The following is a 22,546-nucleotide window of genomic DNA, read 5'->3' as shown; positions in this document are numbered from 1 at the left end:
TCTGCAGAGCTCTGGTCATTGCCTTGGTGCCCTTGAAATGCTCCAGTAGAAATTTCCTCGTAAAGGATGCCCTTTACCAAAATGCATGGGTGCCCTTGTCCCCTAAAAAATGAAGCAAACATGCACGTGAGTTCCGAACATTGCGGTCGGAGTGGAAAGTAAAAAATGCCTGAATTTGCACGTGGATGCAGCATGGAAGGACGACGACATTGTTGTTGTTGTTGTTGTTGATGGTTTAGTTTTAGAATGAGCTTGCTTGAAGCCAGAGTAAGAATGGACTGCATGCCGTACAAGGTGAGGTCGCTAAGGTTAAAATTAACATTTTAAAAATAATTATCTTATCTTAAGCAAGTTCGCCTAAAACGAGGAGAAAAGCCACTTTTATTTAAAGGCAGTGGACACTATTGGTATTACTCAAAATAATTATTAGCATAAAACTTGTATTGGTGACGAGTAATGGGTAGAGGTTGATGGTATAAAACATTGTGAGAAACGGCTCCCTCTGAAGTGCCATAGTTTTTGAGAAAGAAGTAATTTTCCATGAATTTGATTTCGAGACCTCAGATTTAGAACTTGAGGTCTCGAAATCAACCATCTAAACGCACACAACTTCGTGTGACAAGGATGTTTTTTTCTTTGATTATTAGCTCGCAAGTTTGATGACCAATTTAGCTCAAATTTTCACTGGTTTGATATTCTATGCATATGTTGAGATACACCAACTGTGAAGGCTAGTCTTTGACAATTACCAATAGTGTCCACTGTCTTTAAGGGGCTGTAACAGGAAGGAAAACTATTTTAATAAACAGAACAAGTTGAGAAACCTGAAGGTTGGAACTGATATTCCTCTTAAAACAGTCCAGATACTGATTATTAGACTGTTGAAGCAGTGAGGCAGAAATTAAAGCTGATTCATATATAAAACTAATTTCTTATGAATCATTAACGTCAGACTGAACCCTTGTGGTCCCGATTCTCGAAAAACTCCGTTCCAAAGGTTTCTGACTTTCTATGGAACCGGCTGTCCAATGGTATTCAAGTCTCAACATTTGGATGTTGACTTATGCTAGAGTGGAATATCTCTGAGAAATGGGAGGGTCTCAAGCCAAATACACTGGGGGTGGATTTCACAAAGAGTTAAGACTAGTCTTATCTCGAGGTAGGACGAGTTACGCGTCCTAACTTAAGACTAGCCTTAAGTTTTTAATAACTCCTTAGGAGTCCTCCTCTTATAATCATATGATTATCTTTATAATATGAACCTGAAAGGAATAGGTTAACTATATTGACTGTAAAGTATTGCACAAAACTCGGCACTATATTGTGGTTGTAAAATACTCCAAACCTAACCGATTACTATATTGATAATAAGAAATAATTTCTTCTAAATTTTCAGATACAGCTTAGATCAACATTTCCCGTCTATTTTCAAAGCTCTGACGAAGCATTGCAACACGCAGTATGACATCACAGAGGTAAGACAAGAATGCGTTAGCATCTTGGGGGTCGGGGTTTGAAGCGTGGGTGGTGGTGGTGGTCGGGTTAGGGGACATGCTTCGCTCACGCCATTCTGGATAGCCAGAACTCATCAGTGATGACCTTTTCAACATAGACCCTTTTTCGAATCCACGGCTTTGGCTGTGGGTTTTTCTTTTAGGAAGAACTCCACTTCTCAAATGAGATATTCACATGGTGTTCCTGCAAACCTCTCTATCAACCTGCAATCCTCTACTGAGTTCTTAAAGGAACTCCACTGTTACTTACTGGGTTTGTTTATCTTGAGACGAACAAAGGGCTAGACACAAGTCATGTTAAGTTTCCCCGTGTTTATTCTGTTTTTTTTTTCAAGGGAAACAAATGGTTGTGTTAAAAGTGTTACAAATTCGTAGTGTGGACCTGAGAACAAAATAGGTCCACGACAGGGAACCACTATGAACTACTATGTGGACTTACACAGCGTTGTCAGCGTTGAGAACAGGAGTTGTCAACAGAGTGACTGCAACACAGAACTTGTGTGTCCAATAAAGTTGTGTAGCCCTCCCCCAATCATAACTTATTCTTAACACTCCATAATGATTTCCTTCTCCCTCTCTCTTGTAGATAAGTCATTTCTATTCCAAGAGGAACCTTTCGCTCCTGAAGAAAACAGTAGACATGAGTCTTGATCGGACAAGGACCAACATCAGATGGATGGAGAACAATGCCGAGGCCGTCAGAATATGGTTCCTGAATGCGTATATGGAAGGGTAAGGAACACATCTTAAACCTCGCAGGGCAGAATTATTGACCAGAATTAACCACAATGGAGTAGCCTATCGCGTTATCATGACAAATATCGCGATATTGCATCAAATATCGCAAATTTTATTATCGCGTAAAATATGGCGAAAAATATGGCGATACTTTTACGATATTTTTTGCGATATCGCAATATTAATCATGATATTTATCACGATATTTTCACGGTATTTATCGTGACAATTATCTCAATATTTTTTTCGCAACAAGTTTCATGATGATAAGTATCGCGTTATAATCGCGATAAATATCGTGATACTTATCCCGATAAGTTATTGCCTGTGCGCGCATTTACAAAGGGGGTGAATAGGGCAAATCTTAGAACTGCACAACCATTTTCAATCTTTATCCAGTTAAATCATTATCGTGTTATTTGTTAAATACCTAACTAACACCTGACTTTGTAAAACTGATGCAGAATTTCACATAAAATCTATTTTGTTTAAACCTGTAATCGGGTCAGCCTTACTCTGAACTTGGGGTAAATTTTGACTGGTACATCAACATAAATGACATTAAGGGACAGTTTTCGTGGCGATTTAAATTTAAAAGTACTTTTTCCCCGTTTAGCCCCTCCTCCGCAATCAAACCGGGTGAAAATGTATTCTTCAATATCTTCTTTTCTATAAAACATTATTTTGATACAAAACATTTTAAACTTTCATCCATTACAGGAAAAGAGATACCTCTGCTGTGACGTCATACTCAGCACCCCAGGCAGACGAGACCGAGTCAAGCATAGTATCGAGTTCTAGTTCAGCCTAGATTGGATTCTTCTCTGCAAATAGTCGTCACAGTCATGTAGACAATTCGTGTTAAAGGCACTAGAAACTGCTGTTAGTTACTCAAAATAATCGTTAGCACTTGGCAACAAGCAATGGAGAGGTGTCCAAAGTATAAAATATTGTGAGAAACGGTTCCCTCTGAAGTAACATAGTTTTAGAGAAAGAGGTAATGTATCACTCAAATAATAAAAGATTTCAGCTGAATCCTTTTTTATTATGCACCTGAAAGCAAACAAAAGTTGTGATACGAGGTATTTTTTCTTTTCTTTCCAGTATTCCCTTACAAAATCAATGACCAGGTGAGAGCCAAAATGTTCACAGGTTTGTTATTTGATGCATGTGTTGGGCCAAGTGAGAATACTGGTTTTTGACTATTACCAAACTTTTCCAGTGCCTTTAATTTTTTCAATGAAAACCAAGATAGGCCAACTCCACCTGACGTCATCATGATGCAATGTTCTGTAAATTTGTTGGATTCAATGACCCTGTGTGGTATACATTGTAATGCACATTTTTGTAGGTGACGTAGTGATTTAAACGGGGCGTAATTTTCAAGTTGTAACTCCAAATTAAAAATGACGACCGTTGCAGACTGAATTCGTGTTTGACATTGGTGCAATGACATGGGTTTTAATACACGTACCAGAAAGCTGGTACCAACCACCATAGTGCTAGCGTTATTTTGGTCATTATTTGAGGAAGCTGTAAAAACGAACGAAAACTGTACAAATTATTTTGATTAAAGAAATTACTAAGAACTTAATGACTATACCATAACTACCTTATTTTCAATGTATTCGGCGACCATAGCCACAGTGTAAAACGTAAACTTTGATGTCATTTATACGGATTTTGTATATCAGTAGATGTATTTTTTACGGTGTTTGTAGCGTAACTCGTCCCGGAAGAGTGCATGAATGCTCATTTAACAGATTTTATGTTTAAAGCAATTGGACACTTTCGGAAGAGACACAAAAAATAGTTCACAGATTTACACATTACTTACAGGGTTTACAGAAGGTAATGGTGAAAGACTGCTCTTGAAATATTTTTCAATGAAATGCTTTACTTTTTGAGAAACGTTAAAACAATATCAATTCTCAGTATCGAGAACTACTGATTTATTTTAAACACATGTCATGACACGGCGAAACGTACGGAAACAAGGGTGTGTTTTCCCGTTATTTTCTCCCGACTCCGATGACCGATTGTGCCTAAATTTTCACAGATTTGTTATTTTATATATATGTTGTTATACACGAAGTGTGGGCCTTGGACAATACTGTTTACCGAAAGTGTCCAATGGCTTTACATAACTTATATAAATTACACGTAATTAAATATTAACTAAAAGGGTTGTATAGCACCACAAAGAGCATTATAAGTTTTGATGCGGGTAAAATAAAATCCGGGGTTTTGAAAATTAAATGTTTGCAAAATATGTCTCTCAAGTAAATCTAATTCTCAAGTGACATAATAGTTTGAGTATGAAGTTTTGTGTTTTTGGAAGTCAAACAGACACAACAACATTTGTGTTATTTCTTTAAAGTAAAGTCAAGTTCCAACACAGAGTGTTAGTTGTGTGAACAAAAAGAAGAATACACCGTTCGTGTGGGGAAAATTTGCATACAGAAATATAGCTGGAGTGAAAATCAAGAACGATGATTTTGTAGTCGTTAAGGTGTGTGAACTCGGGCCTGTAAAAGTTTTTCCTTCTTTCTACTTACTGGCACATCGAACTTTTAGTTGGTCACAAGCGTTTATTTATGTTGTATTTTATGTGGCAATTTGGTGCAACTTTTAAACTGTAAAATAATATGACCATGGGTAATGGAACAGACGGTATAGGAATAAGCCACTTGTATGCGACATGATTGATAGTCGTTGATGTAATGGACAATTATATTGCGGCAATCGTTCTTCGTGATATTTAAATCAACTGTCATGTTAAGAATCAACAAATGAATTTGTGCTTGTTTATTTGTCTTATGCTTCCTAGTATTAATATTTCATTGAATATGCTTAATTCAGGCCGTGCCGGTGTAACTAAAACATCATGGGAAGATAAATAAAGGACATCGAGTTACAAATCACCTTTTCCCTGTTTTATTATGATTTCTGATTCAAAAAGTCCTGTACTGGTCTGCTACACATATGGGTCATTGCACCCCATGATGTTCGTACCCCCCTGGGCCAAACTTAATTGGGTTATGTTCCAGTTGGGTCACACCACTTTGGGTCTTACTCCTTTTGGGTTATATCCCCCTTGGGTCATGACCCCAAAATATACCCTCTTATAATGTTAACGAAAACATAAACATGTGGTGTTTTAATTTGATTTTGTGAGTTTTCAGTGAGATATCGTTTTAGTTTAACAAGTTTCCAAGTTGTTAAACCCCGCTCACTGTGCACAACAACTTATTTACATTGATTAGTTTTTCTCTGAAAATTTTGCGGGGCTTGAGAAATATAATTTGGATTGTGTTGCTTTATGGAATAAAGTTATCAGCAGAGTTTTTGAAATAGCACAAATAATGAATATTATATCAAACTTCCAATGGGACTGGCAATGATCTTGCTTAGGTGTTCGAATTCAGTCTTAAAGCTGGTAAATGTTTTGTAAAGGCAGTGGACACTATTGGTAATTACTCAAAATAATTATCAGCATAAAACCTTACTTGGTAATGAGTAATGGGGAGAGGTTGATAGTATAAAACATTGTGAGAAACGGCTCCCTCTACTCTGAAGTGAGGTAGTTTTTTAGAAAGAAGTAATTTTCCACGAATTTGATTTCGAGACCTCACATTTAGAACTTGGTCTCGAAATCAACCATTTAAACGCACACAACTACATGTGACAAGGGTGTTTTTTTCTTTCATAGTTATCTCGCAACGACCATTCGAGCTCAAAATTTCACAGGTTTGTTATTTTATGCATGTACATGTCTTTGACAATTACCAATAGTTTCCAGTGTCTTTGACGCGAAAATGTATTGCACATGACGTCATTGACAATGGATCTTTGACAATGGATTAGTGCACACGTGTGTACGCGCTGCACACGACATGGGTACGTTTCAATGGCCACGGCGGCCACTGCAAAGGGCTTATTTTCGAAAGTTCGGCTAGCACTATAAAATATTGTATGACAATGAATCACTTCATCTAACGTCTGGAGAATGTGTCGGTGACATGAAGGAAACCAATGTGAGATTTTCCTATTGACCCGTGTTATTACAACACAGGGGTAATAAGAACATATTTCATGTTAAAAGCGTCATAAATTATGGGGGACCAAAGCTCCTTCTGATGTGATTTTATTGATAGGCAGTCCACCACTCACGATGGCGCACGAAGTGGCCATATTATCGAGACGCAACGAAAGTTTACATTTTTGTATTTCAATTTTCGGGAAGACCAGAGACAATTTGACAAGTACGTGATCAGAACTTGCTACCATCCGATTGCAAACAGAGCTGTCTAACCTTGTTATTGACGATCTTCTTTCTTAACGACAACAATGATTTTTTTGTTCGGGTATAATTCAGAAGCCATTTGACAGCTTTTTTAATTACAAAATGATTCTAAACATAGTTCAGTCAAATGTGGGTGTTGTGCCAGATAATACACCCCCAAGCATGTAAATCAGGTCAGGTCTACCCTAGACTTGACTCAAGTCCCAATCCCGAGCCATCGCCAGATAAACATTCTGCTTTCCTGGTTCTCGGGATCACATTTTGACGGCGAGCGCGGACTGTTTGGCTTATTTGCTCACACGAAAACGGGATTTGATCAAGTCACCTAGACTTGAGTCAAGTCCCAATCCTGTGCCATCGCCAGAAAATTATTGTTTTGTGGTGCTCTGCATTCCCCAACCTGTTCCGGGACCAGCATTTTGACGGCGAGCGCGCTTTGCTAGTTGACGCGCTCCTATTGGGGTCTTCTCAAACGAGAACGGGACTTGAATCAAGTCTAATCTACCCGACCATCAGACAATTTGATGAAAGTCGACCTCCCTTGAGGGGTACCAGGGTGGAAGTGTTTGGGAGGTATATCCAGGTACCCGTTTATTCAAATCACAGGGCCAACATTGGAAAGTGTCAACGACAACTTGCCACACACAGGCACCCAGATTATTTCTCTAGCCTACCAAGTTCAGGAATAATGGTCAAGTTCACAGACTCTGAGCGAACTTGTATGCCAACCATTTTCGGCACCCCGTTTCCAGGCGTTTTCAAACTTGCCGAAAATGGCTCCCTCCTTTGTCGGCTTGCATCGCTTAGATCCAAGCAACAGACACAAAACAAAAACACGAAACTGTAGCCCATGATTAGCGCTTTCCGTTGGTGTATAGTATGTGCGAATCCAATAATGTCTTGGATATGATATGGGCCTCCGTGTAATGTCATTATCTGAAGAGAAACTTACTTTTTTAGCCTTTTTCTCCCTTTGGGTGAGGGGTAGCTTTTTGTGTGACCCAAACAGCCTATGAAACTTAATACCTATGACAATTTGAGGTCAATCGGTAACAAAGAAAAAAGTGAACACAAAGTAAGAGAAAAGAAAGAAAAAAAAAAAAGAAGGAGTCGATTTCACTATTTCCAAACATCTGGTTTGGATCAGAACTGTTTTAAACATATTTTAGAAAATAAACCTACAGAGTTTCAGGCAAAACAGGAGGATTTGCCCCACCTGGACCATCTTTTGCATAGTGTGAGTTATGTGTAAATAAGTGAAGACTAATGACACTTTAAAGGCACTGGACACTATTGGTAATTTCTGAAAATAATTGTTAGCATAACACCTTACTTGGTAACAAGTATTGGGGAGCTGTTGATGGTATAAAACATTGCGAGAAACGGCTCCCTCTGAAATAACTTAGTAACTAAAACAGTTGGATTTGATTTCAAGATCTACAAATTCGATTTTGAGGTCCCGTAATCAAGCATCTGAAAGCACACAACTTTGTGTGAAAATTGTGTTTTTCTTCCATCATTATCTCGCAACTTCGACGACCAATTGACTTAAGATTTTCACAGGTTTTTTATTTTGTGGATACGTTGAGATACAATAATTGAGAAGACTGGTCTTTTACACTTACCAATAGTGTCCAGTGTCTTTAAACACGAATATACATCGAGAGTTGATGATTAAAACAATTTTCAAACGGTTTAAAAAAACACTTTGCCCCTAAGTTCACGCTGAGCACCCCACACGTTCTCCAAGAACCACACGCAAACTGACAACTTAAACAGATGCGAATGTTAGTCGCAGCAATAAACTAAAAAAAAATAAAAACACCTGGTGAAGACACATGAGGATATACACTCTTAACATTAAGGTCAAAGTTCAAACTCACAACCGAAATAACAAAGTTATGGTCCTTTAGAATGCAGTATAGTTTGAAATATAAAAATTGTTTTGTCGTGTATAATTGCAAAAAAAATTATGATTGAAAAAAAAAAAAAAAAAAATGCATGAGAAAGGCTTCAGGCCTGTGAAGTCCTTCTCAGATTCAAATATTTGAGTGAGAAAAAACCTCTTTCTCGAAAACTGTTTTACTCCAGAGGGAGCCGTTTCTTACAATGTTTTACATTACCAGCATACCCCTATTGCTCGATGCCAACATATTTTTTTGAGTATAGTTATAAAACGTGTCCAATGCCTTAAATGAGAACATGTTTTTTTTTAGCTTGGTTAGCAAAAAATGAAATAATAATAATGCACTTTTCACATGTGAACTCTCACGCCTAGGGTGGTTGGGGTTTTTCCTCCAAGCGTGAAGAAATCTGGTTTGGTTCGAAGTAGTACACAAAATAATACTAGCCCACAGGTAACGTGACCTGTAATGGTATGTGGAACTGTTACCCGGTGAGGGTACTTACCAGGCCGTCTGAGACACCAAACTAAAGACCGATTGACGGCCTCCAAAAGTGAGACAAATTATTGCCTGATCCTTGGGGTAAGTACATTTTAGAACACGTTTAGGTGCGTACAAAAATGTGGTGGAAAATACTTTTAAGGGCAAAGTAAACCTTTGGTGTTTTTTTTTCGTTCTACAAATGTAGATGTACACAATAAAACTAACATCTGAAATTTTAATTTCAAAGGGTGGTCGCGTTTTTGAAAATATCGCCGAAAGTCCGGACAATGCTTTACACCCATCAAGAGCCGATGTAGGCCTTTAAACAAAGGTTTCCATTGCCATCCATTGTATTATAGCGTGATTACCAAACAAAAACAAATTCAAAATAATGAACGAAAACAAGAGAGACAAATTCATATTCTCGGGAAAGTTTCGTAAACTTGTTTCTGTAAACTGTCGATGGCAAGGAGGCGCACTATTAAACACAAATAAATAAAAGCAATAGCAAAACGCACGTTAAAAAGGGTTGAGATGTCTCGATTTCTTTGCTTTAAGGAAAACACTATAGAGAATTGATAAGAAGTATAAAAAACTCGTCTAGATCACAGACTTATTTCAAACTTGTTTGCTAACAAATCTGACAAATCTGACAAATCTGTAGAAGTTTGAGATCGATGGGCCATCTGGGTCACGAGAAAGTATTGAACAGCCGGTTACACATTTTGCATGACATCGATTTAAACAAATTAAATGAAAAAAAAGCCCACTGTGCGATGAACTCTAAACGGATTTTTTTATATTTATATTTTTTTTTATCAAAATATAAAACTTTCAGACAGAAATATTTCAAGGGATGTTTTGTACTATCATCATCGTTAGACCATATGAGTTTTCAGGCCTCTATAATCTGTGATCTTAGGTCAGTTTTTTTCTTACCAATTCTGTAATGTTCCTTTAAGCTTTGTCAAACTGAAGCCGTCTACTGATATGCTCATGGCTGATGTCAGGGTAATATTTCGATGACCTCTGTACTCTTGAAATTATCATTATAATATATGATTTTTACCAGCACCATGTAATGGTTTACAAGGTGCTGTGGCGCACTATAGGTGCAAATCCAACCAGGAACACCAGGGCGATCCTCTTCTCTTTTCGATAAGTGCACTGGGTTATTTTATGGTGGTACACAACACACGGGGACAACGGCTTTACGTCCCATCCGAAGGACGAAGCAACATTGTAAACAAGTGTTCTGCTTAAGGACACAGGTCTCAAGACTGGGGCTCGAAACTACCTTCTGCTGATCAGAATCACTAGAGTTTGAATCCGGCTCTCCTGTATACAGCTAGGCCATGACACGCCATAGAGGTTATAGTTTTACAAGAATGGTGTAGTCTTTGTTTTGTTTTGGCTTTGCAAGTTAAAAGTGCCAATGGGCATTTTCAGGGTACCGTCGATTACTACTTCTAAAATCTTGACACCCGTTGACAGAACGACGTAAACAAGCTGAGTCCCGGTTTACCGTTGAATAAATACCAAAACAGATCGTTAAAATGGATCCTGTACGAACGCAGAAAGACAACGGGGCTTGGGGAAAAGGCTGGTGGCAATCTCACCCCATGAACTGTTCAATTCCGGTAATGCATTCTGTTGAGCTTTATAGAAGAAATAATAAACACGAAATAAAACCCAAGAAAAGAACAAGACAAGAAAAAGGGTAGAAACTAAGGTACAATCTTAACTATGTCTTATTGGAAAAAGCAGACTAAAATGAATAATCGCATAGAACGTTATTGACCAGTACGAACAGGTTCTTCTCAGAGCCACCACTACTCACAACTTGGATATTTACATGGTGTTTTCAGACACTTGATCAGTACCAATCGGCTCTTCTTTATAGCACGAGCCGCCACTACTCCTATAAGAGAGATTCATGCACTGTATCACCGCAAACTTTACTAATTTAGTATTTTCCACCATGCATGGTCTTAAAGTTTTGTGTTATCGACTATAGTTAACGAGCATTGTAGTAGTTTATCATTCGTATTAATTGTAAAGCATCAAATACCATGGTCGAGCGGTTGAGGGTACCAGAATCAAGCTCTGGTGTTTAATTGTTCCAACAGAGTGTGGATTCCATTTTTTTTTTTTTTTTTTCTTCATGACTTCATTGAAGTCAAAAATTGTCGTGGCTGGGCAGAAACTTTCTATCAATCTTGGGTGTTTCTGTTCAACAGAGTGTGGGTTCGCGTTCCGAGAGTTCCCGTTTGTTCCTTGTCTTCAGCAGAATAATATTTTCATAATGGGCGAGACAGAATTCAAATTGGAGGAGGCCACCACTACAGAGATCCACGGTGAACGGAAGGGTGGCATGTACTGCACCGTCTCTAGGATAGTGCTGTCTCTTCTAACCGTTACCGTACTTATCGCTGCCACGGCTGTGCTGGTGTACTACCTCCCGACCCGCCCTGTCGACCAGGTTGCCACAAAACCGTCTATAGTGAATTACCCAACGGCTGCTGATGATATTACTCCAACAGGTAGGCTTACTACTTCTGCGGAATCACCCGGCAACACCACCACCGATCTTACCACCACCGCACAACAACCTCAACCCACGGGTGCCCCCGTCACCTTAGCCCCACCGGACGATATAATGAAGGGCCGGCTACCCAAGACGGTCCTACCGAGGCGCTACGAGCTCACCCTCCGCCCGTTCCTGTACGACGATGACGTCCCGGACTCAAAGCTCGGTGAGAGATTCACTTTTGACGGCTGGGTCCGGATAAAAGTGGAGTGCATGGAAGCAACGGATGAGATCACACTACATTCCAAGAATATCACCATACACGGTAAGCCGACTGTCCATAGCGTCAGTACACTGGATAAGACTGATATCTTTGAGAGTTATAAAATGATTGAAGAGCACTCTTTCTTGGTTCTCAAGTTGAAAGAGATGCTTCGACCTCATGAAGAGTATGACATCTACATCAGATACTCCGGTATTATGGCTACTGACACACTTCATGGTTTCTACCCGAGCAAGTACATCACATCACAGAACGAAACAAGGTAAGTTAAAACCATAACAGATAAAACAAAACAACCGAGACTTTCTTAATATTATTTAAGCCAAATCTTAAATGCTTTTGTTAATTTACTCAACAAATGAATGGACGTAAAACCTTTAACTTGGCAATTTACACTGGAGAGCTGTTGGTATTATAAAACATTATTATACACGACGCCCCTAAAGTTGTTTAGTTTTAGAGAAAGTGGTAATTTCCACCGAGAAAGGCTTCAGGTCTTGTTGTTGTGTTTATTGAGTAAGAAAATTACTCCTTCGGGTCGGACGAAAAGCAGTTGGCCCGTGTGCTGGGCAGTGCACGTAAAAGAACCCAGCTACACTTATCGCTAAGAGAATGTGTTTACTCGTGCAGTGGCTGCCGATTGTGCAGTATAGCTACTTGTAAATCCTTGGTGCTACACAAATCGGACTCATATATTTAACAGTTTTATAAACCTGCCTTAAAGACAATGTACACTATTGGTAATTGTCAAAGACCAGTCTCATCACTTGGTGTATCTCAAAATATGCTTAAAATAACGAACCTCAATTAAACTTGAGCTCAATTAATGGTCGAAGTTGCGAGATAATAATGAAAGAAAAAACAAACCCTGTCACAAGAAGTTGTGTGCATTTATATTTAGATGCTTGATTTCGAGACCTCAAAATCTTATTCTGAGGTATCGCTGGAAAAAATACTTCTGGAAAAAACTACGTTACTTCAGTGAGGGGCCCGTTTTTCACAATTATTTATATATTCGGCAGCTCTCCATTGATCATTTAACCTGTAAGGTTTTATGCTAATAATTATTTTGAGTAATTACCAATATTGGTCAGTGCCTTAATAACATGTTTGTTAAAGCTCCTTGGCGACCTTATTATTAGTAGATACGCGCTACTGTTGCACCCCAGGTAACCGAAACGTTTACCACGGAGGATACATTAATATTATGTATGGGGGTTCGGAAGGGGGGGGGGTGACCCCTGAAGAAGAAACACAAAGGAAACTTTTGAGTTGGCTGGCTCTATAAAACAATTTATATTCGAGACATTGGATACAAGAATGGCTTGAAGGGCAATGGTGCCAACTCACCAGGGCCCAATTTCATAGAGCTGATAAGCACATAAATGTGCTAAGCATGAATTTTCTTCCTAGATAAAAACGGATTTACCAACCAAATTTCCATGTGATTTTCAGGATAAGTAAACAACAGCTGAATACTAGTAACAAGCAATATGAAACAAATCGAAATTTGGTTGATAATCCTGTTTTTTATCAAGGAAGAAGTTGCACGATAAGCGAATGTTTGTGCTTAGCAGCTCTATGAAATTGGGCCCAGTTCTCTAACTATCGGATGTTGCATAAAGCATAACTCCACTGCTGTTGTTGGAAGGCACTGACTTAATTATAATATACTTTTATGAAGTAGTGTAGTGACCAATATAACAAAAAGCATATAATGGAGTCAAACAAATACAGGGTGATATAAACCCACGACCTCTAAACTCTTATTGATTACAGTAGATACATCGCAACTACCCAGATGGAAGGACCTTACGCCCGCCGCGTCCTTCCTTGCTTCGACGAGCCTTCGTTCAAGGCATCCTACGACGTACAACTAGAACATCGTACGGACATGAGCGCCTTATCTAATGGCATTGATATACGACGTATACAGTTGGACAGCCATTGGTCTAGGACTTACTTCAAGAGGGTGCCTTCAATGCCGACGTATCTTCTAGCATTTATAGTACACGACTTTTCGTCCATCAATGTCACGAACGCAAACGGATGTTTGGTAAATCAGTATTATTTTACATTTTTAAAATGCAATACATTCATCAACATTTATATCAATAACACTGAGACTGCAAGTTAAACCCCTGATATCACAAATCATTAATAGCCAATTGAAACAGATAGGTTTTCAAAATCCACTTTCATCGTCAAGAGCAAAGGAAATATCAACTACTTTGGTTTATTTGCAATCTTCTCATTTTCCAGGTTCATTCCTTTATTGATTTATTTTGTTGACGACCAATATCAATCCCTTCCTTGAGTTACTGTATTGAAATTCTTGAGATGTTTTCGAATCCACTTTGAGGAAGAGATATTTTTAGTCGATGAACTTTTATCTCTCGGTGATAACATTAATGTGATTGTTTTTCAGATTCGCATTAGGTGCACTAATTAGCAAGTCTTGTACCTTCTCAATACAATTCTTGATTGGTTTACAGATTCGCATTTGGTGCAACAAAATTCACAAACAAGCCTTGTTTCTTTACCTTCTCATTATAATTCTTGATTGGTTTCCAGATTCGCATTTGGTGCGAGACCGAAAAAACTGACTATGCTTCGTACGCCCTCAATGTCTCAGAATCAATCCAGACGTATTTTGATGACTACTTGGACAATGAGTTCCCATTGGATAAACAAGGTGAGAATCTCAAATACGAATCGTCATTGATCGTCAAGTTTGATGTGTTTTTGTTTTGTTGTGGTGTTGGGGTGTGCTGAATTCCGGTACCTTTATCAAGACCAAGGACAAGAGCAAAAAAGGGAAAAAAAGAAAAGGACTCCATGGATAAATTCTTAGGAATGGGGTGCTCCACAATGAATATTGTATCAAAATTCCATGTGAAACTAGTAAGTGCAGAAACAAAGGACATTTTAATGTGAACAAAATAATGCTTCACAAGGATGCATTTTGTGAATGTGAGTTCAACCAAATTATCACCAACTACACGTTCAAAATTGTTGTCACCAACTACAAGTAAAAAAATCACAAGCTTCACGTAAAAAAAATGTTATTACTAACTACACAATTAAACATTTTACTAACAACTGTAATTTGATGATCGAAAAAATAATCACCGAGTACACGTTCAATAAATGTATACAAGTTATAAGTTATAAATGTTTACCACCAACTGCAAACAGCATTTTTATTTTATTTTTTTTATTTTTATATATTTTTTTTTTATTTATTTATTTATTTTTTTTTTTTGGGGGGGGGGGGGGGGGGGGCTGTTCTACCTACCAGGCAATCTAGGTGGTCTAGTTGGTAAGTCACTTCTATAGATGAAAAGGTCATGAGTTCGAATCTCACCCGTGTATAATGCCTGTGATAGTTTTCACTGACCAAAAGAAAGTGCTTAGTAAAAGAAAAAAGAAAAAATGTTCTTTATCCTCGATGCAAATTTGTTAAGTTATTTTAATCTGTTTTTTTTTTTTAAGATCACATCGCCATACAGGAGTTTTTTTACGGAGCAATGGAGAACTGGGGCCTAATCACGTACAGGGATATAACGCTACTCTACGACGAGGCTATGAATGGAGGCGGCAGATACGTCGCATCAATTATAACCCACGAGCTCGCTCATATGGTTAGTTCATTGTTTGTCTTCATTGGTTAAAGACACTTCCCCTTTTGTGTAATTACTCAAAATAGTTGTTAGCATAAAAACGGTTAATGAGCAATAGCGAGGTTTTGATAATGATTACTTATTGTGAGGAACGGCTCCCTCTGCAGTAACGTAGTTTGGGGGGAAATGGGTAATTTCTCACTCAAAATTAGATAACACTTCTCATCTTAACACATTTTTATTCATCTGAGAGCAAACGAATTGTAAAACAAATTGTTATGTCTGTCATTGCTCTCTTGCAACTGCGATGGCTAGTTTAGTCCAACGTTTCACAGGTTTGTTATTTTATGCTCATGTGGATTTTCACAAAACTTAAAGTCACCTGGAAATATAATTTTTTCTTCTTCAAACATTAGAGTTTACGTTTCTGAACAATAAAATTATTTTGTTGAGTAATTGAATGTAACGATTTATATGTAAAAAAAAAAAATAAAGTTGTGTGGGGGTGACTCCGCCTACCCCGTTTGTGACGTAAATCGAGTCAGACTTTGCCTCGATCGAAAATCGAACACTCGTACGTGCAAGTACATTCAAGTCCTAGTCGTGAGTTTGTACGTTTCGTAATAGTTTTTTCTTGCATTTTTCCGGCAATGTCGACTAGGTGTATTGCTGCTGGATGCAGCAAAACACTACTAAAGATGGGGTCGGTTTGCAAGTCTTTTCCAGCGCTGTGCAGCAAACACTTCGAGCCGTCGTGCTTCGAGAATCCGGATTACACTACACATTTTATCGTTTTTAGAAAAGTTTTTTTTCTAAAACATGACGTCATCCCAACAATTTTTCCAGCTAAAGGGGAGGTCGAAAAAGGTACCTGAAAGACGTAACGAACCTCAAAGAGCATTTGCCCAACGTGAACAAAAATCAAGTGTTGTTTCAACTTTGAGGGTATGTTTTTAGCTTGCGCCACGCGTCACTATCTTGTGTTGGCACTGCATGCAATTAATCGCGCCTCGATTGACATCACGAACAGCGCCCTCTCGGGGCGGGCTTATTTTCAAATTTGTAAATAACATGGAAAGTAATTTTTTGAAACCTTAGTTAATTGTTTATTCATATTCCACTCATCAAAACACATGTTTTAGTGACAACAGCTTTATTTTGACAAAATACCACTTCCGGGTGACTTTAACGCAACTGCATAAGTCCTCTTGCGCAACGTTCATGGCGCAACTTGCACCATGAACGTTCTCTTTACCCAGGGGGTATAAGTGGGTAACTGTAAGGGCAGAGAAACATATTTTGATTGATTTTCTTGATTATTTGGCAGCACAGGCTGTATACTCCCCAGCACAGGCTGTATTCTAAAAAAGGGAGCTGAGATGGTTTAAAGGGTGAAATAACATGGCCCAGTGTCCAGGTGTAATAATGTTGAAGCGGCATGAGCGTAACTGCGTGACGGACCTGAACGCTAAGCAACTATTATGAAAAAAATCTGGCATTCAAATTAAAGTGCGCCCCAAGAGTTTGTAAATATCCATGTGGTGACATTATAGTACCGTATTGGTTTGACATTATTGTCGCAATAGAAAGGTAGACTACTATCAAATAAATCTTTTTATACACTTTGTTTTCTCTCCTGCCCAGTGGTTTGGAAATCTTGTCACCATGGACTGGTGGAACGACCTCTGGCTGAATGAAGGTTTCGCTACGTATATGCAGCATATCGGCATCGATCTTGTGTTACCGGAGTTAAAAATTGTATGATGATAGCACAAATTTACAAAATGGTCCATTAAAAAAAGAAATAAAAAAAATGTACCCGCTGCGGCTTGTACACCGGGCGGCTCACTCACTGGCACCCAACTCTTGTTTAGACAATTCTTGTGCATTGCAAGTAACACACCGGGCGCGGTTGCGGCACAGTAGCTCTTTTGATAATTCCTATTAAATATTAACAACAAAGTAGATCAGGAAGGCGCTATTCCACTTAAAATAAAGAGAGATCAATCATTTAAGAGGGGAGGGGTACAAATATTTTTAAACATCAATTTCTTCTCTCTCCTGCTTTACTTTCAGTTCCAACAGTTTTACGCGAATCGAGTCTCGATCGCTTTATACGTGGATGGTACCGGTGTATACCCTTCCCTCAGGGAGCCGGTCTATGCGACGGAAGACGACATAGAAGGACAATTTAACACAATTACATATGGAAAGGTAAATAGGTTCAGATCGATAGTAATAGAAGTGTTTTACATGACTGTTTCTAACAATGGCAGAACTGACAAATAATATTGGCTTCTTATACAGCGCGCACATCTGGGTGGGATGGTTGGCATGTGCGTAAAGCGCTCGCAGCTCACCAAGGTGACCCCGGTTCGGTTCCGACCATGGCCATATTATGTGAGTTGAGTTGTGCGTTGATTCTCTGCTGTACTTTCGATCTTGCTAATAATGCGTTGATGTGGCCACAGGCGCCCTTGCATGCCTGCTTCTCGCGAACACGCTGTAGCCGCGCCCCCGCAATTCAGTTCTTAGCTGCGTGTAAGGATGATTACCCCCCACCCCATTATTATAGTTATACTATTATTAATATTACTCAGTGACGCTCACGCAAGGCACTTAATAACCCATAGTTTTTCCAGTAATGTTGTGGGACTACGTTTGAATTATGAGATCTACTCCTTTTTATATCATAATTTATAATGGTTTACAAAGTGATGTGGCGCATTACACTGCCAATCCAGGTTTGATTGTTTGCAAGATCACTTCGTCTTCCTTCACTGAATTTAAAAATATTAAACAAAATTTGACATAGCGCATCACCCTATTACAAGCCAGGGCCCAATTTCATAGTAAGAGCTGTTTAAGTAAACATAGTAGCTGTTTGAAATTGGGCCCTGATATAGCAAACGAAACCAAGTCTACAGAGACTTAAAGTCAGTGTACACTATTGGTAATTGTCAAAAAAAAAACAGTCTTCTCACTTGCTGTATCCCAACATATGCATAAAATAACAAACCTGTGAAAATTTGAGCTTGATTGGTCGTCGGAGTTGCGAGAAACTATGAAAGAAAAAACACCCTTGTCACACGAATGCTTGATTTCGGGACCTCAAATTCTAAACTTGAGGTCTCGTAATCAAATTCGTTGAAAATTACTTCTTTCTAGAAAACTACATTACTTCAGAGGGAGCCGTTTCTCACAAGGCTCTTTACTACCAACCTCTCCCCATTACTCGTTGCCAAGTAAGGTTTTATGCTAATAATTATTTTGAGTAATTACCAATAGTGTCCACTGCCTTTAAGAGTCCTCTACTCGATTCTGCTATTTCTAGTCAGTCTTCTATTTTTCAAAGGGAGGATCTATCCTGTGGATGCTTGAGCATTTCTTGACTCTGGATGTCTTCAACCAAGGAATACGAAACTACCTCAAGGAGCGGGCATACAAGAATGCCAATGCGGAACATCTTTGGGAAGAACTTACCTACGTAAGCATACCTTTTGACAAAGACATTCGATAAGTTATGGGAGACTTTGGAACGCTAGGTGGCAGCAGACTTATCATGTAAATGTCCATACATCTTGTTGCATGTAACGGAACAATCTTTCCTTTTTCGGACTAATTTCAAGAATGAGCCGAACTGAGCATCCCAAACACCCTAAATAAATAATTTAAAAAAGAAAAAAAAAAAAAAAAAAAAAAAAAAAAAAAAAAATCTGAAAATTAAAGTGCCCACCATGATATGATTTTGAATTGTTCTCACACCGGTGCTTTTTATTTGGAAAAGCAAGCATTGTTTTGGCATCATATTGCTGGGCAGAGCTCACTATCGAAAAATATTTAATCACATAATACTTGATATCATGTTTCACTTTCTCCAAGGCGGATAAAGACGTCGGGAAACACGACTTGAAGAGAATCATGGATACGTGGACCCTACAGCCAGGCTATCCTCTGATCACTCTGACAAGAACCGGACAAGATATTGTGGCCACACAAAAAAGATTCATGTTTAACTTCAAGGCCAACAGATCGACAGAATTTGACGATCTCGGGTAAGGCAATGGTATCCCAAATATTTGAGACCAAGTAATAAACAGAGGAAAGCGGACCGGGTACATGTCTTAAAGGCAGTGGACACTATTGGTAATTACTCAAAATAATTATTGGCATAAAACCTTTCTTGGTGACGAGTAATGGGGAGAGGTTGATGGTATAACACATTGTAAGAAACGGCTCCCTCTGAAGTGCCATAGTTTTCGAGAAAGAAGTAATTTTCCACGAATTTGATTTCGAGACCTCAGATTTAGAACTTGAGGTCTCGAAATCAACCATCTTAACGCACACAACTTCGTGTGACAAGGGTTATTTTTCTTTCATTATTATCTCGCAACTTCGATGACCGATTGAGCTCAAATTTTCACAGGTTTGTTATTTTATGCATATGTTGAGATACACAAACTGCTAAGGCTAGTCTTTGACAATTACTAATAGTGTCCACTGCCTTTAATCACTTTGGATTGAACAATGACAAGTTGATCAGAGCTAGCTGGATTTGAACCAGCGACTTCCGGATCAGTGGGCTGATGTCAAAATGAAACCTGTCTCTGAGATTTTGTCCCACATGGATAATAAACATGTGTTGGAGGAGATTGTTTTGAAGAAGTGAGATATTTAGATAGATGGAAATTTTATTTTGCTTATCACATTTTGCTTATTAATAGTCATCACAGCATATCAACTGAACTGCATGCAACGTACTACACACAGCCTAGGGAACAAAATCTCCGGTCACACAAGTACTCCACCTGTGTGTTGGCGGTCTTTAACAAAATCTGTTGGAGGGTGCCACTTTAGCCCATCAAACTGCCGCACATAGCCAGGGATCACGTCCCAGTAGCCAGTGATCACGTCCCAGTCTATGATAAAACCTGGGAACCGGCATCCAAAGGAAATGTGACATTTTAAACTATTATAACTAGAAATAATTAACCACCATAAGATAAATATCCAAAGGATTTTCTGACGTCGTTTAAGGGAACCCTAGATCGGGTCACTTGCGGCACCTTTGCAAACTCGGCACCCAAAAACTCGGCACCTACAAACTCGGTTCCTACAAACTCGGCACCAACAAACTCGGCACCTTGCAAACTGGCACCAACAAACTCGGCACCTTGCCAACCCGGCACCTACAAACTCAGCACATGCACAAAAACAAGCTTGGCACCTTTCAAAAGCGGCCAAATATTACATCACTTTGTCAACACAAGTTATTCGTCAATAGACCATGCTTCCAAAAACTATTTCACGCAGCAAATCTCATTTATTCTTGTACATTTCTTATTTTGTTTTAATGTTATTATAACATAGCATTATTATCATTTTTTATGTTTTACCAGGCACCGTTGGTACGTTCCGCTGACGTACGTGTATAGATCCGGACCGTCGGATCAGTTTGACAAACCGGAACAGGTATGGATGGAACCAGCGGACCAGTACTGTGAGTCTCTCATAATCAATGTTTACAAATTAATCAATGAATATTTACGAGTCCTAGAAAAAAACAAACAAAGGGCTAAGAACTACAGAAAAGGTTGAACACAGATGACACAAAATCCACTACTTGACGACGTCTCAAATAGTTTTAAAAGATAAATCCCAAGACACAATTTAACAATTTGAACACATAAGAAGAACAAAGTGTATAATAATCGCAAAGTTTAATACTATACCATACACAGCATTAAATTAGCGCTGAACGCGGTTGTTTCTTAGCGCACATTCAAATTTTTTCCTGTGGGACTACTTTTGAAATGATAATATAAACCATCTCCTTAATACGTAGAACAATGTAATGGTTTACATAGTGCTGTGGCGCAATACACGAACAATGTAATATAGGTTTTCTCGGTCAAATTCGGCAAATGAGCAGTCAATTTCATTTTCATGCGTTCGAATTAAAGCTGTTTGCCTCTCCAGTTGTTACTGCGTTTCAAATTCAGAATTCGGCCAATCAATTTCGTTTAGAGTCGAGTCAAATTCCTTTAGCACTCTGTTCAATTTAGCGTACCGTCATTCTTTTTCGTGACACACCCGCCTCAAGAAGCGTCTGCGAATTTGAATGCTGCTTTGATGAATTTTAAATTGAATGATTATTTTGTTAAATCGAATGGCGCAACATTACATTTGACTAGTCATAAAACGAAATCGAATGACCCTTTTCAGTACCATTCGATTTCGCGCGAAATAGAATAGCTTGGTGGTTAAGTTGGCTGCTCATTTGCCAAAACTTACCGAGAAATCCTATAGTTACAGCTCAACACATGGCTTGATGGTGCACGGATTTAAAAACAATTACATTTTGTGTTTTGAAGGTCCCCCTATAATGTCACAAATAAGTCCTTTCTATAACAGAACGGTCCAGCAGATAGTCACTGAGGTTTCCACAACATTATTTCCTATAGACAGATGACTTACACATGGCCACCATAAAAAGATCAATTTAACAAAGAAAATTGTATGGGTTCTCTGCTCGCTGAGGGCGCACTTGGCATGAACTATGGATTTATGGGATGAAAGTAAATAATGAGTATATTGGTCCATTATTTCAGTTCTTTCATTTAAATCTGACACATGTACAATTTGCTACTCTTGCTTAAACTTACTTCTGATTTTTGTAGGATTTGACACTTTGCATTGAGGAAGATAACTAAGAGAGGTTTTGAGGTAACAACCTTTCAAAAATCTTTAAGTGGTGTTGGTTCTGAAAAGAACCGGTGGTTAAGGATTCAACGTTTCGATCAGTCTATTCTGATTGTTTTCAGGAGAATGCATGATTTGTTTCTGAGTTTTGGTTCTTTTTTTTTTTTTGTCTGTAGCTTATATCAAATTACCGGACGAGGCTGCCTCTGATGACTGGTACCTTGCCAACGCCAAGATGGTTGGTTTCTATCGGGTCAATTACGAAGACGACAACTGGCAACGTCTCCTGGACCAAGCCGCTGTCGATCCAAGCGTACGTTTTTCTTGGTTCGTTTTGTTTATCAATGCCTTGGACAAAATATCATAGATTGACATTGTGTCGTAATGTAGAGTATACGCAAACTGTTCAAAGTACTAAATTTGCTTTTGGTACAATGCGCACTCTGATGTTGTCAGCAGAGTG

General features: G+C 38.7%; 2 protein-coding genes across 4 annotated transcripts in view; both read left to right on the top strand.

The window, feature by feature from the left end:
- LOC117287908 (aminopeptidase N-like) overlaps nt 1–3,183 on the top strand; it is a 40,750-nt gene extending 37,567 nt beyond the window's left edge. For all 3 annotated transcript variants that reach the window (XM_033768525.1, XM_033768528.1, XM_033768527.1), the window contains exons 17-19: nt 1,397–1,475; nt 2,101–2,246; nt 2,973–3,183. In XM_033768525.1, the coding sequence (XP_033624416.1) occupies nt 1,397–1,475; nt 2,101–2,246; nt 2,973–3,063 (316 nt within the window). In that variant the 3' untranslated portion in view covers nt 3,064–3,183. The remainder of the gene's footprint in view (nt 1–1,396; nt 1,476–2,100; nt 2,247–2,972) is intronic.
- A 7,574-nt stretch (nt 3,184–10,757) lies between these two features.
- Nucleotides 10,758–22,546, top strand: part of LOC117288116 — a 76,381-nt gene continuing 64,592 nt past the window's right edge. Inside the window, 10 exon segments of the mRNA XM_033768816.1 lie at nt 10,758–12,020; nt 13,538–13,814; nt 14,333–14,453; nt 15,254–15,402; nt 17,026–17,139; nt 17,458–17,595; nt 18,737–18,868; nt 19,264–19,436; nt 20,781–20,881; nt 22,260–22,396. Of these exon segments, the coding sequence (XP_033624707.1) occupies nt 11,110–12,020; nt 13,538–13,814; nt 14,333–14,453; nt 15,254–15,402; nt 17,026–17,139; nt 17,458–17,595; nt 18,737–18,868; nt 19,264–19,436; nt 20,781–20,881; nt 22,260–22,396 (2,253 nt within the window). The 5' untranslated portion in view covers nt 10,758–11,109.

This window comes from Asterias rubens, chromosome 3 (genome assembly GCF_902459465.1).
Source record: "Asterias rubens chromosome 3, eAstRub1.3, whole genome shotgun sequence".
NCBI lineage: Eukaryota > Metazoa > Echinodermata > Asteroidea > Forcipulatida > Asteriidae > Asterias > Asterias rubens.
Note: the sequence above shows the minus strand (reverse complement) of the source record. Positions and strands in the feature narration are given on the sequence as shown.